The sequence below is a fragment of the Ylistrum balloti genome, unplaced genomic scaffold, assembly GCF_031769215.1.
Source record: "Ylistrum balloti isolate Yb309-2 unplaced genomic scaffold, AGI_CSIRO_Ybal_v1 Utg371132, whole genome shotgun sequence".
Classification (NCBI taxonomy): domain Eukaryota; kingdom Metazoa; phylum Mollusca; class Bivalvia; order Pectinida; family Pectinidae; genus Ylistrum; species Ylistrum balloti.
This window is the reverse complement of record NW_026782621.1, coordinates 465,918-481,811: the sequence shown is the minus strand read 5'-3', so window position 1 is coordinate 481,811 and position 15,894 is coordinate 465,918. Positions and strand designations below refer to the sequence as shown.

At 34.9% G+C, this 15,894-nt stretch overlaps 1 protein-coding gene across 2 annotated transcripts; it reads left to right on the top strand.

Annotated features, from left to right (window-relative positions):
- The first annotated feature begins 6,526 nt into the window (after positions 1 to 6,526).
- LOC132560944 (uncharacterized) lies at positions 6,527 to 15,674 on the top strand. 2 transcript variants are annotated; one of them, XM_060225648.1, is made up of 6 exons: positions 6,527 to 6,605; positions 9,267 to 9,423; positions 10,005 to 10,032; positions 10,963 to 11,169; positions 11,789 to 11,901; positions 12,931 to 15,674. In XM_060225648.1, the coding sequence occupies exons 2-6, from the start codon at positions 9,283 to 9,285 to the stop codon at positions 13,090 to 13,092; spliced, it is 651 nt and encodes a 216-aa protein (XP_060081631.1). In that variant the 5' UTR covers positions 6,527 to 6,605; positions 9,267 to 9,282; the 3' UTR covers positions 13,093 to 15,674. The 2 variants fall into 2 exon arrangements, with proteins under 2 accessions (XP_060081631.1, XP_060081632.1); XM_060225649.1 differs by lacking the exon at positions 6,527 to 6,605 and adding an exon at positions 7,020 to 7,108.
- The last annotated feature ends 220 nt before the right edge of the window (positions 15,675 to 15,894 follow it).

The window sequence follows — 15,894 nt, the reverse complement described above, 5'->3', positions numbered from 1 at the left end:
GTCGTTTTATAGTATAAAGTTAATAACTTAAGCTGCATTAGAAAAACACCATTTACTTTTATTTCTATAACTTGAAATAGTTTTGATGTTGTAATACCCTTTTAATCCAGGTGTCTTTTCTATACAAAGTATTATCATATTCCATCTTCACAGATATATTAAGATACAACCCCGCCCTATAGGTAAAATGAAGAGTAGGTCATACATCAGAGGTCTGCCTACGTATGTGCATGTCCGAATTTTTAAATTGATAAATTTACATGTCTCAAAGTACAGCAGGTGGCAGCAGAATCACGCCTTTAATGGAACGATACTCTCTGCCACGTCTACAATTTACATGGATAGATGTACGACCAAGTGATGAAATGCTTCGGTACTTTACAATTTTTTCGAATTTCCAAAATGTTCTGAACTAATTGCACAAATAAAGTCAGTGCCTATCTTGATTCTGTCTTCTTGATTTTCTGCAATAAATCAATTTTCTAGCGTCCCTGTCGGAGAAAGCCGAAATTTTAGATGTATGATGAGGCTGATGAGATTTTCGGTTGCGTACTTAAGCTCTTGCTTGTTGAATGCTGTAGTATTCCTTCTTGCATAGGTGGTGATGTTCAGCAAATATCACAGTCACTCGAAGGAATAATAAGGATTGAGGCCAGAATGTCGGTACCACTTACAGCGTGCTTCGTCTTTTCAGCATGATGTGTCCCCTTCGGACTACAAATCCGTTCTACAAAGGCTTGCCTGGAACAAAATGAGTCTTATATGGACTTCAGAATCAATCATATTACATCGTATTTTTTAATGTTCTCACGGTGTCATTTATAAAGCCATGCATACAAGAATCATTCGGACAGTACCTTATCAAAATATCGTATAAATAACGTATCAGTTAAGCATATACAGTGTATTTCTTAAAAAAGGAAATTTTCTCAAACCGATTTACACAGGAATATGTCACGATATTGCTTTTGATTCTAGTTTTAAACGTAGTGTAACATTGTAACAAAATTACTTCTGTCATAGATGGTTGTTATAGTTTAAAACTACATCAGATAAATAAAACAAATTTCTGAAATTATCTGCAATCATTTGGAAAATTAGAAACAGTGAAAGAGCTCTAGGGTGGTCGCCAGATCTTATAAAGTTCATGGTAACAGTGTTGTGACAAGCGGCATCGGTTCTTCATAATACAGGTATACATATGTACGTGGATGTAACTGATAAGTCAATACAAAACTAATACAAGTACATCATGGTATGGTTTTAGGAGGAAAGTTTTTTTCTTAACATTGATAACAGACATTTTGATAATGTAATCGTAGAATTGAAGTCTTAAAGCTATACTTTTCATGATATACATGTTTGTAATTCGAATTATCACGGCCGACGTTGTTTTGGCCGACCATTTCTCCTTTACCTAACGATTCAATGTCAATAAGTAGACCGATCTAAGTTAGGACACGCCCACTAAGATATATGAACTCGTTCTGAGACCCACAGAGGTTCAATGATCTATCCATTCCCATCTATGAAGTATCTTTATGGAAACAGAAGTATGACTAAGGTCATTCAATTAACATGACAAACGAAACTGTTGACGTATTTTTAACACAGTCCAAATTTTGACCTTCAAGTTATAATTTAAGTTATATATATATATATATATCAGTTATATAGTTTAAAAAGCAGACCGTCGTCAAATTCGTGTCATTCATTTTAGTACTGTTCAAATAAAAGACAATTTACGAATTGGATCGAGTCATTTTCTTGATGTTTTGTCAGTGATCAGTTGAATGCTGTGAGTTGGAAACGTGCTGGAACCTTTCAAGAATCCTTTCAGTGAGACAAAGGTAAGTAGAACACGTAAAAGACATTTGTATTGATTATATTGGAGTTGTTATGTTCATGCAAAAAATATGTTTTCTCAATCTTTTACTTTTCCTTTGTTACTTTTATTCAACGATTCGGAATGTTTCCTCGTGCTCTACACACAGAAGAGCTGTCATGATGAGCCGCATACAATTTTCGGGATGTTAAAAGAGTAAAGAGGGGTTTGAGAGGTGACATTTTGGAAGAATATCTCCAATAGATTCTTGGTACTTTGTAGTTATATACAGTTAGATGTATTTTTTTCTGAAATAGACTCTGAAATGTATTTAAAAAGCCCATCTGGAAACTGTTTTACTTTGCTTCTGATGATTTCGATGGTTGCCAATAATGATAGCATTAAACGTGAACGTGTATAAATTATGGTGGTGTAAACTTAACACTTCTGGTGTGTGGTTGAGAAACTTATATAACACTTCTGAAGTGTGGATTGGGAAACTTAAATAACCCTATTTAAATTGTGGCTACTTGTCATTGAAAACGTTTCGTCACACGATCGTGTAGAAAATACTAATTCTAAAGCGTAAAAGAAAGCACTGTTTCATGAAATTGGTTCTCAGAATCTTACATTTTATCAGCATTGTGTTTTCACCCCTTTGTTTCCCGGAGCTAATGAAAATAGTATTTCTACTTTGAAAACCGTTTTTAGCGTGCATCGAAGATAACGAATTGTTTCAAAATAAATTTGTCATTTTTTCTTTTCGAAAGTAATATTGCAGGTTACGGGACCGGGAAGAGATAAAATCGCGGTGAGAAACTCAGAATCCTTCGGATTCGGAATGTAATATATCAGCACATGAGCTACGTTTGCGTCTGAACTGTCAAGATAGCATTTGAATCTATACAAGAACTATGATAGCATTCAGATTTAGAATTTCAGAAGTTGGTGTTTTACTGTTTTGGAGGTGGATGAATGTTAAACACACAGTCGTGTCTCGAATAATTAAATTGTGTTACTATGGCTTTACTCTTGCTTAAACTACGATCAGCTGGAAATAGGTTATGTTTATTGTCATTTTAAAAACCTGCAATAAAGGAGGTAAAATTTCAAACCCGTATAAAAATAGAAAAGAAATTATTATAACAACCAGCAGAAGATTAGAATGTGACGTTTCGGTGACTACATCGTCACCTTCATCAGACAGTTGACCAGTGTGGAGCGTACTTGTACTGGCGTACGTAGTGTAAGAGAATGTAAGGAATCGACCAAGTTTTTCGGCTGTGATATAATCCTATGTACACTAGGGTTAGAAATATTGTGACGAGATGGTGAACAGATTATAGACCAAACAATGCACAACATGTACGCTCCTTACCGGTCATTTGTCTGATAAAGGTGACCATTTAGTCATATTTTACTAAGTTTTATAAGAACTAAATTCTATTGAAATTACCAACCTGAAGAAAATGTTCCAAAAAATCAAACCTAAAGGGCGGAGACTGTGATCTTTCCCCGACTCAATCGGCACTGGAGAAACGGAAGTACAAGAAAGAAAGGAGAAAGCAACCCGAGAAAAGAATTATGAATTGTGAAAAGTCGAACTAATCGAACAAAGGATTGTTTATTAGTGTTTGATGGGTCGGTCCAGAAAGACTCACTCACTCAACCTATAACATCACTCATTAAACTGTTAAAACCAAAGTTCCCGTACTATTCTTCAATAGTGAACATTTTCCCTCTGGACTTTCCCTCTCCACGTGCATTTTCTTATTTCTTTGCATCCCATCCCTACCATACCTTTTTTTACCATAATGAAAACAAATCACGTTTTTGAAATATAGATTTATATCATCTTGTGTAAATATTTAGGTGTTGTACATGTATATTACCTTAGGGAGAGGGCTTCATATTGTTGGAAAACTTATTTCCGATCCCATTGTATTTATTTGATAATAAAGATATGTTTAAATAAAAAAGAAATGAAAACCCTTGTGTTTCTCTGCTACCGTTGTTGACGTCACTTAAGGCTGCACTGTATGATGTAGGCAGACCGACACCGCCTACCTTGAATTCCGACGTTCAAGTCGTCCGGTATATTCACCTGCACCTCCTACAGAAACTAGATATTATATATATATATGGTCTATCAAAACATCAGTCAAACTAACAACTCTGTGAAGATAAAGATATTAATGGTTTGACCTCTGAACCTCAAGTCCTAATTTAATGTATCAACGACAATGTAGTGTGTTCTGTCTATTTTCCTTCCCTTTTAAACGGTTGAACGAAGCACCAGTAACTCGATGTCTTTGAAGGAGTAACATAAATAAAGTGTCACATTTCCTTACTCGATGTTCGAGCATATATCAATGTAATGTTCAAACAATCTTCGAGATAACGCATTCGAGCGTGAAAGAAATTTGAATAGGATAGTTTCACTTATTGTTCCCTATTTAGATTTTTAAAATGTATTACCTACCAAATGATATACCCTCTTATATTACTTTAATACGTTCTTGTGTTCTCCATAGCATCACCTTTTGGAAAATAAAGGAAAAGTGCTGAGACATACGACAATTCAACCCCATATTTCACCCAAGTTCATTTTCCCCGTGTAGCTCATTTATGACACTTGTGTCTCACTTAAGACTTTTGAAATTAATTTAGAATAAAAGATTTCATATATTTTATAGCGTTCCAGGTGTATTTGGGAGTGAAATTTCTGACCAAATATTTAATTCTTCATTCTATACTAAAAGGATAAAGAAACGCAGGGTGAACTTTAAACCAGAAATTAATTATGATATCGGGCTTCATTTAAAACGAAATTTTGTATACTTACAGATAAATTAAAGCTTAAAAATTTCCGAAGTCTGTATTTTGCATCTGACAACTGGTTTAGAGGTACTAACGATTAAATTGAATGGACCCATAGAATTTTGAAATTGAAATTGAACTGAGACATCAAAATCTTGTGTGTCCGCCGTTTGCTGTGGTCACGGCCCTTACCCTTCTGGTCATAGAGTTCATGAGAGCGTTAATCCGTCTTATGGGGATGTTGTCCCACTCTTCAATCAGAGCTCTGGTCAACTGCTCTCGAGTAGCAGGGGGTGGCTGGCGCTTTCGAATCTGTCTATCCAACTGGTCCCAAAAATGCTCGATCGGGGACAAATCAGGGCTATATGGCGGCCAATCTAGTGGTTGAATGTTGTTGTTGGCCAGAAAGACTTGGCAAATCCTTGCTACGTGGGGCCTAGCATTATCCTGCTTTAGGGTTAAATTATGCTGCTGTAAGAAAGGGATAACATGGGGTCGGAGGATCTCATCTCTATACTTAGCTGCTGTTAAATTGCCATCGATAACAACCAATTGTGATTTTAACCCGTGTGAGATTCCTTCCCACACCATTACTGAACCGCCCCCAAACCTATCCCTCTCTACAACGCAAGCGTCCGTAAAACGTTCGCCACGACGTCGGTAGACACGTTGACGGCCGTCAGATCGATAAAGATAGAACCGAGACTCGTCCGTGAAGAAAACTTGTCTCCACTGCCTCAGTGGAAACCGTCGTGGAGCATGTGCAGCGACCCAGGCCATACGACGCTGACGTCGAGCAGGGGTAAGGTGTGGACCTACGTACGGGCGACGTGCTCTTACACCAATTTCTCGTAATCGATTCCTTACAGTTTTTGAACTTATAGGACGCCCATGATTTCCACGAACATAAAGTGCACTCTCAAAGGCAGTAAGGCGCCGATTACGCACATGAGAGACGACGATATAGCGATCCTGACGTCGTGACGTTACGCGCGGACGTCCTGACCTAGGTCGATCGGCCAATCGCCCAGTTTCCAGAAGACGTCTTACAAGACGTTCTATGGTGGAAACATTAACACCAAAGTGTCTAGCAACCTGATTTTGCAGCTGTCCTTGCATCAGCATCTTAATGTCCTGACCCTCTGAACTTCTGTGAGTCGTGCCATTCTTAAAACGAATCAAATTCTCAATTAATTTTAGGGAAGCAGTTGGTCTGTATAAAGACTGACGAAGGGTGGCTTGACTAACGCTGCATGAGACCAGAACAGCACTATGCACGAGATTCTTGTTTTTTTCTTCCTCCATTTACCAGAGCTGCGCACTGTACCGTGACTAAATTTTCGATACATGACAAGGTGTAATATGACCTAATTACTCAATCCACAAAGTTTCACTTTATTTGGAGAACGCGTTTTCAAAATATCGGAATAAATATTACCCTGCGCTTCTTTATCCTTTCAGTATATTTATGTTATATATATGTGTGTGTGTGTGTGTGTGTGTGTGTGTGTGTGTGTGTGTGTGTGTGTGTGTGTGTGTGTGTGTGTGTGTGTGTGTGTGTGTGTGTGTGTGTGTGTGTGTGTGTGTGTGTGTGTGGTGTGTGTGTGTGTGTGTGTGTGTGTAGAGACAGCGTCAGCTTGTCATACGTTGATACAACTTGTTGCCACCTGAAAGTGTCCCGTTGGAAAATGGGCATATCAAAATACAACGGTTAAAACGACGAAAATATATATTAATTCAAAAAATCACGTATTACATAAAGTAATTTCGAATCTTCTATAAAGATCGGATCACGAATAAAAATATCAGAATCATACAAGTTTCCCAATGGCGGAGCCGTTGTACCAGAATCGGGTTCACTATTAGTTTTTAACTGTGTGCTTCCGGAATATACAGTCTTCTGCTAGTTGACAACTTCAATATTTGGCACATCTGGAGAAGGATTCCGTGTGGATTTCAGGCATGTCATGTTATTTTAAAGACTGCGATTTGTCTAATCGATAAAATGCTCTATGGAAAGGTAGACCTCATTCAGGTCTTGAGATATGAACCACTTTATTTTTAACCGAACATCGCATGCCTGACATGATGCAGATCTAACTTACATGCAATATATATCGTGTTCATATTTTCTTCGTGGTACAACATTTATTCGCGACACAGTCATTTTCATACACTCCAATCTATTCTCGGTATTTAAAGGCCTCAAATGTCATTAACGATATCATTTTCAACAGACCGGCAACCGCGGACTATTATAAATGTCACGTGATTCGCATGGCTAAAATTAGAGAAAACTTGAGTTCTGAAAGGAACTTCAAAGGCAGCTAGGTAATTACCTGTATCTATTTTCCATATCAGGGTGGTTGCCACGAAGTGTTACTAAGATCAGCTACACTGCCTTCTTTAATTTTGGCGAAAAACGGAGTAACTTGCTAGCTGTCGGCTGCTGCGAAAGTGAAAGTAGGTTATAGTTAGGCTTACATTCATGTAATGTATAGCTAAATTTTAATGATTTAATTTTCACCGACTGCAGAAAAGTAACAAAACTTGCATTCACACGACATTCACCTTTGTTAATTTGTATATTGAATGAAGTTGCTATATAATGTCTTCTGATGTGCTTGCAATATTTCATATTTTTTTATAATCAAGTACATGAACATTGTATATGATGGAAGTATACACTAGACCACTGAAACTGACCATAAGTGCATAATTCTAGGCAGTCAGTTGGGTGCTCATAGACAGGTAACCAATTAAATTTTTTGAAACTGTGATTATGGTCAGTTTTAATGTAGTTGATGACATGTACATGTAGGCTTATAGTACAAAAAGTGCACGTACATAAACATATGTGTAGAAAATAAATATTATGTGGAAGAACAGCTATAAATGGTAATTGAGGATTATGTGAACACTGAATGATCAGAACCTGGATTACATGCATATTTGTTACATTTACTGGTATACATCAATACTGGTGTAATTGAAAGATAGGTCTTAGCTGAATGTGGGTTTATTAAACAGAATGTTTTATGTGTTGTAGCTACACCCTATGTATATAAGTGTTTCTATGAATAATACAAATATTTGTAAACTGGTTTATTAACCAGAATAAGTGTGATTTGCTAATAAATCAAGTAAATGCGGTAAACAGGTCTGGAAATATATATCATTATGTCAACTGGATTAAGATGTAACAGAAAAGCTTCATTTAGGTGAAATAAATGTTGTATTACTGCCATATAGGATATTGGTCTTTTGTTAATCTTCAATGTGCAATGCTTAAATCAGTGATTTTTAGCTGACCAGGTCTATCAATGTTACTTTTGAAATTAGTTTTATTGAGCATGTTTGGAGATATTGTGGTGATAGGTAATACATAAGGAATCAATTAACATGAAATGAAGAAACAATTTCTTGTTACTGAATTTAATGAAATTAGTAAAGGGTAAGGAGTCATTCGCAACAAACTCAAGTGTCGCTGGTTTAGTAGCTGGTTAGACTTTATTGTTGACTAGTTTCGCCTCCGGCCGAGGCTTCATCAGGACAATTTTACAAATATTTTCAGCCCCTGAAATACTTTTTTCAGGGTTCAACATAATAATGATGTAATATCAATGTGTATTGTTGTACAGGCAGATAAGCCTCTGAATTATTATGTTATACCTATATTTGTAGGTAATAGAGTATTGAAATCAAATCAATCACATTCATATGGTGCTGACAGAGTCATCTCTGAATTCTCATAATGATACTTTAAAAGTTTAGCACTCAGGGAAGTCTCATGTAAACCTTTTAAAATATTAGCATGAAATTCAGATAAATCCATGTCCTACAGAGTTGATCTTTGGACCAGGTTCCTAATTACTAAACAGCAACACTTCGCTTTTATATCATTAAGAGGTCTCCAATACAACTTCAGATAGAATTTGCAATACAAAATAAATTGCATTAAAAATGAACTGGTGTAAATATATGGTACATTACATTTATATGCAAAACACAGTTCAGGAGGGGTCACATTAGCAAAGTTGGTAAGAGTGTTGGCTTACGTAACCTCAGATTAAGATCTCGGGTTTATGGTTTGACGCTCCCTACCTTTGTGTTTTGTGTTTCTCAAGAAACTCAGAACTGGGCTGGTCTGTACTGGCAAAGTTGTGTCTTCAGGCAAGAGGCTTTAACCTAACTGTTCTGAATGGCATTAACAGGCCTTCTGTATGTTCAGTGAGGTAGCAACCAGCTACTTCACGGAGACCCTACCTCAAAATTACCCTGGGTGTTCACTGGGTGATGAACCAAGCAAACAAACAGTTCATTCCTGCTGTCTGATAAACTTGTGAGTTCTCCAACAAAGCTTCACATTTTGTCATGGCAGCTATCTTGGAAATCGGAACAGAAAGTTGTATCAGGACAAGGCTTTCACCTCTTCAAAACCTTATGATAAAGTCTCAGGTAATCGGATATAAAACCAAAATCATAGTCATATATCAATTTTTTTTCTTCTCTCTTTTCTTTTACATTTTTCATTTTTTATTATGTACTAATTGTAAATTATTGTTTAAGTTTAACAAAATGGTTTCAAGCTGAATAAAAAGACAAACAATTTCTTTTGTAGATTGAATTTATACGACATGGCTTCCCAGTTGTTAATGGTAGTATTGAGGATTAAGGAGAGCGGTACTCCTGGACTTGACCTTCCCACATTCCTATCAAAAGTAGATGGATTCCTCAAAGGCTACCCAAAAGCTAGTCGCGTTATCCACAAGTTCAAGGTAACTGCTACCTCAGTTTTCATTATTCATTTAAAATATCTTTACTTAATGCAGTCAGAATTTTATAGATATCTTGAACAAGGTCCAGTATGAATGTTATCTGCCAAGGGTCAAGGTGACTATCGCTAAAATGTCATACAGAGTATGACATACATATATATATGTCTATTGTGAAACCAGTTTTTGCACCTTAAGTAATCAATGTAAAACATTTCTTCACAAATTTCCTTCAATGAGATAAAAAGTACCTTTATTGTATTCAAATAGCATTGCAATGTGTAACATTTGAAATGATATAGTGTTCTCTTAAAGATTGTTTTTTATGCAATTTTAAGACTTGCAAAATTGGTTTACTCCAACAGAATTTCCTCATTCAGAAAACACATTTCTTGAATTCATGAGAAAAAAATTCAATACTTGCCATAGATAATAGTTCATGTAAGGTAACTAACATACATGATACACTACCTGAGACATTTTGTATATACATTGAATGTTGTCTTTCTGGAATCTAATCCCATTAAAGAAAAAGTCATCTGGTTTCCTGTCTATTAACTAACAACCTACTTACTCTGTTGCAGGTGTGTGGGGAGCCGAAGGTTGTTGCTAGTAAGTAGCAAAGGATTGTATTAATCATATAGTTGTACAGAACCATTTCATATTTCTCTTGATACATTATTGTGTCATAAATTCTTCCAGAGAATTGATTGTAGATCAACATTTATTTTGAAAACTTGTATTGTTGACATATTTTAAATAAGATATACAACAGCTCAGTAGAGAACTCTCTATGACTGAAAAGATTGAACATTTATGATTTGTTCCTTTTTGTAATTTAGATATTCCAGATTAAATCAATTCCTGTAAAAATAATAGATATTGCAGTTTTTCATTACCATTCATTGATTAGTTTTGATTGTGATAAAGTCTGTTACTTTATGATCTTGTTTAAATTCCAATGTAATAAAATGTTGTTAAGGTACTTATTTTCTTAAAGTGTTTCTTCACAACAATAAATACTTCATGTAACATCTTGATAGAAATGCCTTAAGATAAACAGTCTGTGTCTGAAGTTTTAATTGCAATTTGAAATAATACATTTTTCTTTATTTTTTGTATTTCTTATGAATGTGCGCTTCATATTTTATAAACATGAAAGTATACAAAGTTTTGTTTCACTCTTTTGTGTTATGGATTTTTACAATTCTCAAATTTGCTAAAAAAAAATTCAAATCACATCAAAAATATAGAAAATTTTGTTATTGAATGATAAAATCTAGTTTAGCAATTTAGGGTTTTTCTTTAGGGCTGATAATAGAGAAATAAATCTTAAGATTATGATTAAATATCAATATTTTTGTATTTTCTTATTTGTATAGGTATCTCAATTTGAGATTTTGTCACACTTTTTTTACCAACTTAAGAGCTAGGGGCCACATTCTCAAGTTAGTTGGAAAAAAACCCTATGCAGATGAACATCTACCACTCTGTAGGTGAAATGACAAGCTCCTCATTGAATTTTCTAATTATTGTTTAAAGTTCTGGAAGTAAACAACATCTTGGGCCTTGAGAGGAATATGGGTGGTTTATCAAGACTTGGTATATTTGATGTGTCATGCATTCCTCTGTCACACTACGAGACATTTGCTGCAGCACTAAATGTAGATCCAACTCTCACCAAAGTGTCACAACAACCTCTCAAAAAGAAATTCATTTTCTGGCTCAGTTTTAATGTTGAATATCAAGGTAAGTTTTACATATACTATCAAATCATCTTTTTTTGGGGCTCAAATTTCATTGTTTTCCAAAACTCTCAAAATCCTCTAGTACTATAATTAATATCAAGTTTTATCTGTTAATCATTTTGTTAACATATGAATTTGTGGATTAAGAATCCCTAGGGAATCAATGAAAATAAATTTCCCACAAAAATATTACAGATATAATCAGTACTCTATTCTACAGTTATTCAGAAGTACTAAATATGTTGAAACTACTGTTCTAGATTTGTCAACATGTTTTGGTCTGTAAACTATTCAATGTTCCACCAACTTTCTTTTAACTTGTGTCAGTTGACCTGGTATCTGAAATGAGCCATCCATTTGGCTGAAACATCAGCATTAGCTATTGATATATATGTAAATTTACATGTGGGGAGAGATTTTGAGCGCATTTTTTCAATTTTGGATAACCTCCTTTGACTATTGATTGTTAAGGCTATGGAGGGTATAAGTTATCCTTTGGATGACATTTCCTGTTTTTTCTACAGTTTGTAATGATTTTCCTTCAATTCAATATTAACATTAGCTTGTTCTGCTTACAGAACTTACAAAACAACAGATTCGTTAATTTGATTTGCTTGTAGGAATAACAACAGCTGAGCTTTTGGAGCTTTGGCGCAAAGAGGCAACAGCGGCTTTATCTGCTAGGGCTGCAGGGACTCAGCTTGATGCCTACAAGGTCATAGCTGAAAGGAAGGTACTGATTTTCTTCAGAAAATTATAACTGTATAATTATAATTATTAGATTATCCCAAAGTCCTTTGTAGACAGTTATGACGAAACAATTTATACTGTAGACCTGGTGTACTTGTAAGCAGGTATGGCTGGGTAATTAATAATGTATATCCAGGTGTCCTTGTAGACAGGTATGACTAGATAATTAATACAGTATATCCAGGTGTCCTTGTAGACAGGTATGACTAGATAATTAATACAGTATATCCAGGTGTCCTTGTAGACAGGTATGACTAGATAATTAATACAGTATGTCCAGGTGTCTGTGTAGACAGGTATGACTAGACAACTAGTACTGTTTATCCAGGTGTCTGTGTAGACAGGTATGACTAGACAACTAGTACTGTTTATCCAGGTGTCTATGTAGACAGGTATGACTAGATAATTAATACAGTATATCCAGGTGTCCTTGTAGACAGGTATGACTAGATAATTAATACAGTATATCCAGGTGTCCTTGTAGACAGGTATGACTAGATAATTAATACAGTATATCCAGGTGTCCTTGTAGACAGGTATGACTAGATAATTAATACAGTATGTCCAGGTGTCTGTGTAGACAGGTATGACTAGACAACTAGTACTGTTTATCCAGGTGTCTGTGTAGACAGGTATGACTAGACAACTAGTACTGTTTATCCAGGTGTCTATGTAGACAGGTATGACTAGATAACTAGTACTGTTTATCCAGGTGTCTGTGTAGACAGGTGTGACTAGACAACTATTACTGTTTATCCAGGTGTCTATGTAGACAGGTATGACTAGATAACTAGTACTGTTTATCCAGGTGTCTGTGTAGACAGGTGTGACTAGATAACTAGTACTGTTTATCCAGGTGTCTGTGTAGACAGGTATGACTAGATAACTAGTACTGTTTATCCAGGTGTCTCTGTAGACAGGTGTTAGTTGGTGTATTCTAAGGTGCCTTTGTAGATGATTATACACCCATTAATTGCATACTTATCCTTGGTATGTATACTTTTTATTCTAGGTGCATGTTTTCATTGGTACTGATGTTCCAGAGGATGTTGACAAATTATCCTTCAACCTGCCTCTGATGCAAGAGAATGGGGCTAATACTCACATTGAGTGTCGAGCAGTGCAGCACTTAGCAGACTATACCACGAGGATCATGACAGAGAAATTACAATAAACTTCCTGATCATGAACGCCCAAATTATGTTAACAGAGATTCATATGTGATAGTCACTTAAACGTTTCATATATTTCAAGTACAACAAAACCTCTATGTTGCCTCCTTCTCAGCAATTTTTTGTGTTTAAAAATTCAAACTTAAGAATATTTATGAAATAATGATATATTTTGGAGGAAAACAAAATGGCAAATCAAGTGAGAGGCATGTATCATGGTTTTACTGTATAATCACGAATATATATCAATGTTATTTTTTTTTATTAATGAGGCGTTGATTAAGAGAAATAAGTTGCTTGACTGTTATTGGTGGATTCTGCTAAGATACTTATTGTATTAGATTTACGTCATATTAATTTGTTAAATCCCAATACAACCTGAACATTATTGACTCAATCATAAACGCTATCAATCCAATCAAATCAATTGACTCAATTTACACAATTTTACATCAGTCCCCTTATCTTCTTTTATCCCATGATATAAATCGTTAACTCTATTTACTACATTAACTCCACCAAGTTTATTAAAGCTTGTTAACTCCAGCACACCGTTAATTCCCCTCCCCAAATAACTCACACACTTCATTAACCTAAGTGCACAGGTATCTATTAGTTTCCCTTACAAATGAATTTGTCATACACTGACTTTGCGAATACAATCATAATTTTATAGAAGAATTTTCTGATTATCTTATCATCACAGACCCAGGTGTTCTTATATAAGCTGCTGCTTTTTCCTCGGCAGTCAGGCGTGCGGCTCTATATCAATGCAGCTTAAATGTGGAAGAAAAAAAAATTGCAGAATGAAAAAAATAATTGAAGTGTAGGCTTCTAAGAAATGATAAATCTTACTTGAAATCTTAACATATACATCAGAAGACTTCCCGTCTTCAGCTCAGGTCTGATTTTGAGAATGGGTAGTGTCCTCAGAGACATTACTCCTTATGAATAACAGTGTTGTGAGATCTGTGATTCTTTAGGTTGATTGATAAAAAAAAATTAATCTGTAACAGTGTCAGAATTATGAATGGCATTTCTTTATGTTATTATAGAATTTGGTAACATACTTACTAAATGGATAGCGCAGGATTGAAGGAAGCTTTACTGATGATATAGAATCTCACTTATCTACTTCAGAGACGGAAGACAAAAATGTTAACTTAGAGAATGAACATTTAGGACATTTAATATGTTGTTATATTTTAACCATTACAGTGATATCCAGTGTAATGTTACAACTTCCACATTGTCATTCAGTAAAAGTATATGTATGGCCTGTGTTATGTACTGGTAATGATGTCTGATGATGTGGCCTTGACATTTCAGTACTGTGTAGTGTCCCTGGTAATGATGTCTGATGATGTGGCCTTGACATTTCAGTACTGTGTAGCGTCCCATGTTGTGAGGTTCACTTTGATATTAACCATTTTTATCTCATAAGAGTGTGTCATATTATGTGTTGTGACCTGACAGTATTATGAAGGTTGTAATGTTGTGACCTTGAAAGAAAGGACAGTTGATGTGTTGTGACTTTGAGGACATGTAATGCCGAGTGTTGTGACCTTGACAGTGTAGTACATGTGACGTCCAATATCAGTGTGGTGACCTTGATTTTGATATGACACTGTATCATACGATCAAAGTGCAAGGTATTAATAGTGATCTCCATATAGACTAATCCCTGACAGTCGCAACTCATTTTCCTTGCATATTTGTATGTAATGGAATTACTTTTTTGTTGTCATTTTAACAGTAAAACAGTTGAAGCATTTAGAAATAAGCTGACCTCAGCTATTTTCCTAACAATCTTTTAAAAATTTTTGCACATAGTTTCATGGAAATTCCAAAAATCATAAAAAATGGTTACTTCTACATGTGTTTTGTTTTTAATACATTTTTGCATCCCTATGCACACATGCTAGGTATACTTTTATACCAGAAAGGTCTAGTAAAGTAAGAGCTAATTTACAAATGTGTCATACAATGTCTAACTGTGAAAGATTCAGTATTCGTTATGGATTATTGTCGTCAACAAGTTATTATCTTTGTTAATATGTCTGTTGAAACAAATTTTATATACTAATATGTGTTCTTAATTTTTAAACTTTTATCTGATATTAAATTTAATTGCATTTTACAAGTCTACTGCCCTTACAGTCTGGTCCACCAAGTTGATCAGAAATTATCATCTGAATTCTTCAAGCTTGGTCACGGATAAGAACATCAGAAGATACTATACGACAAGATGTCCAAAAGGTTCTTATATGAAATGCATACATGTCCCTTATGTTCACATATTTGGATTTTTGTGAAGATGCAAATTTCAAATTTTCAAAAAACATTCAAAGTTATAATTTTTCATATAATACATGTATGTATCTCTCAAAAATTATATGTTCGTTGTCATGACTTTTTAAAGTTATCACCAATGTTACAGCGATATATAATGATCATGTGACCTGTGTAAATCTATGTAGCTTTACCTTCTGTATCACATTATTGCTAACTTCATTATGAAGTGGATTACGTTATGATATTTGTTAGACATGTTGTGTATTATGATATTATTAAACCAATAACAAAAGAGAAATTAGGAGTTCTTGTTGATTTTATGTTTACAGTGGATTCACTCTAAACCAGATATTTAAGCCAACTATTTTGTCCAGTTTAGATTAAATGCTTTGTTATATGTAATTTGGTCAGAATAGAATAATTATGAATCAGAGAGGCTGATTTAGAGAGATTTCACAGTAAAGATATCTTGCATAGAAAATATCAACACTTTTTATGTCAAGCTGCTT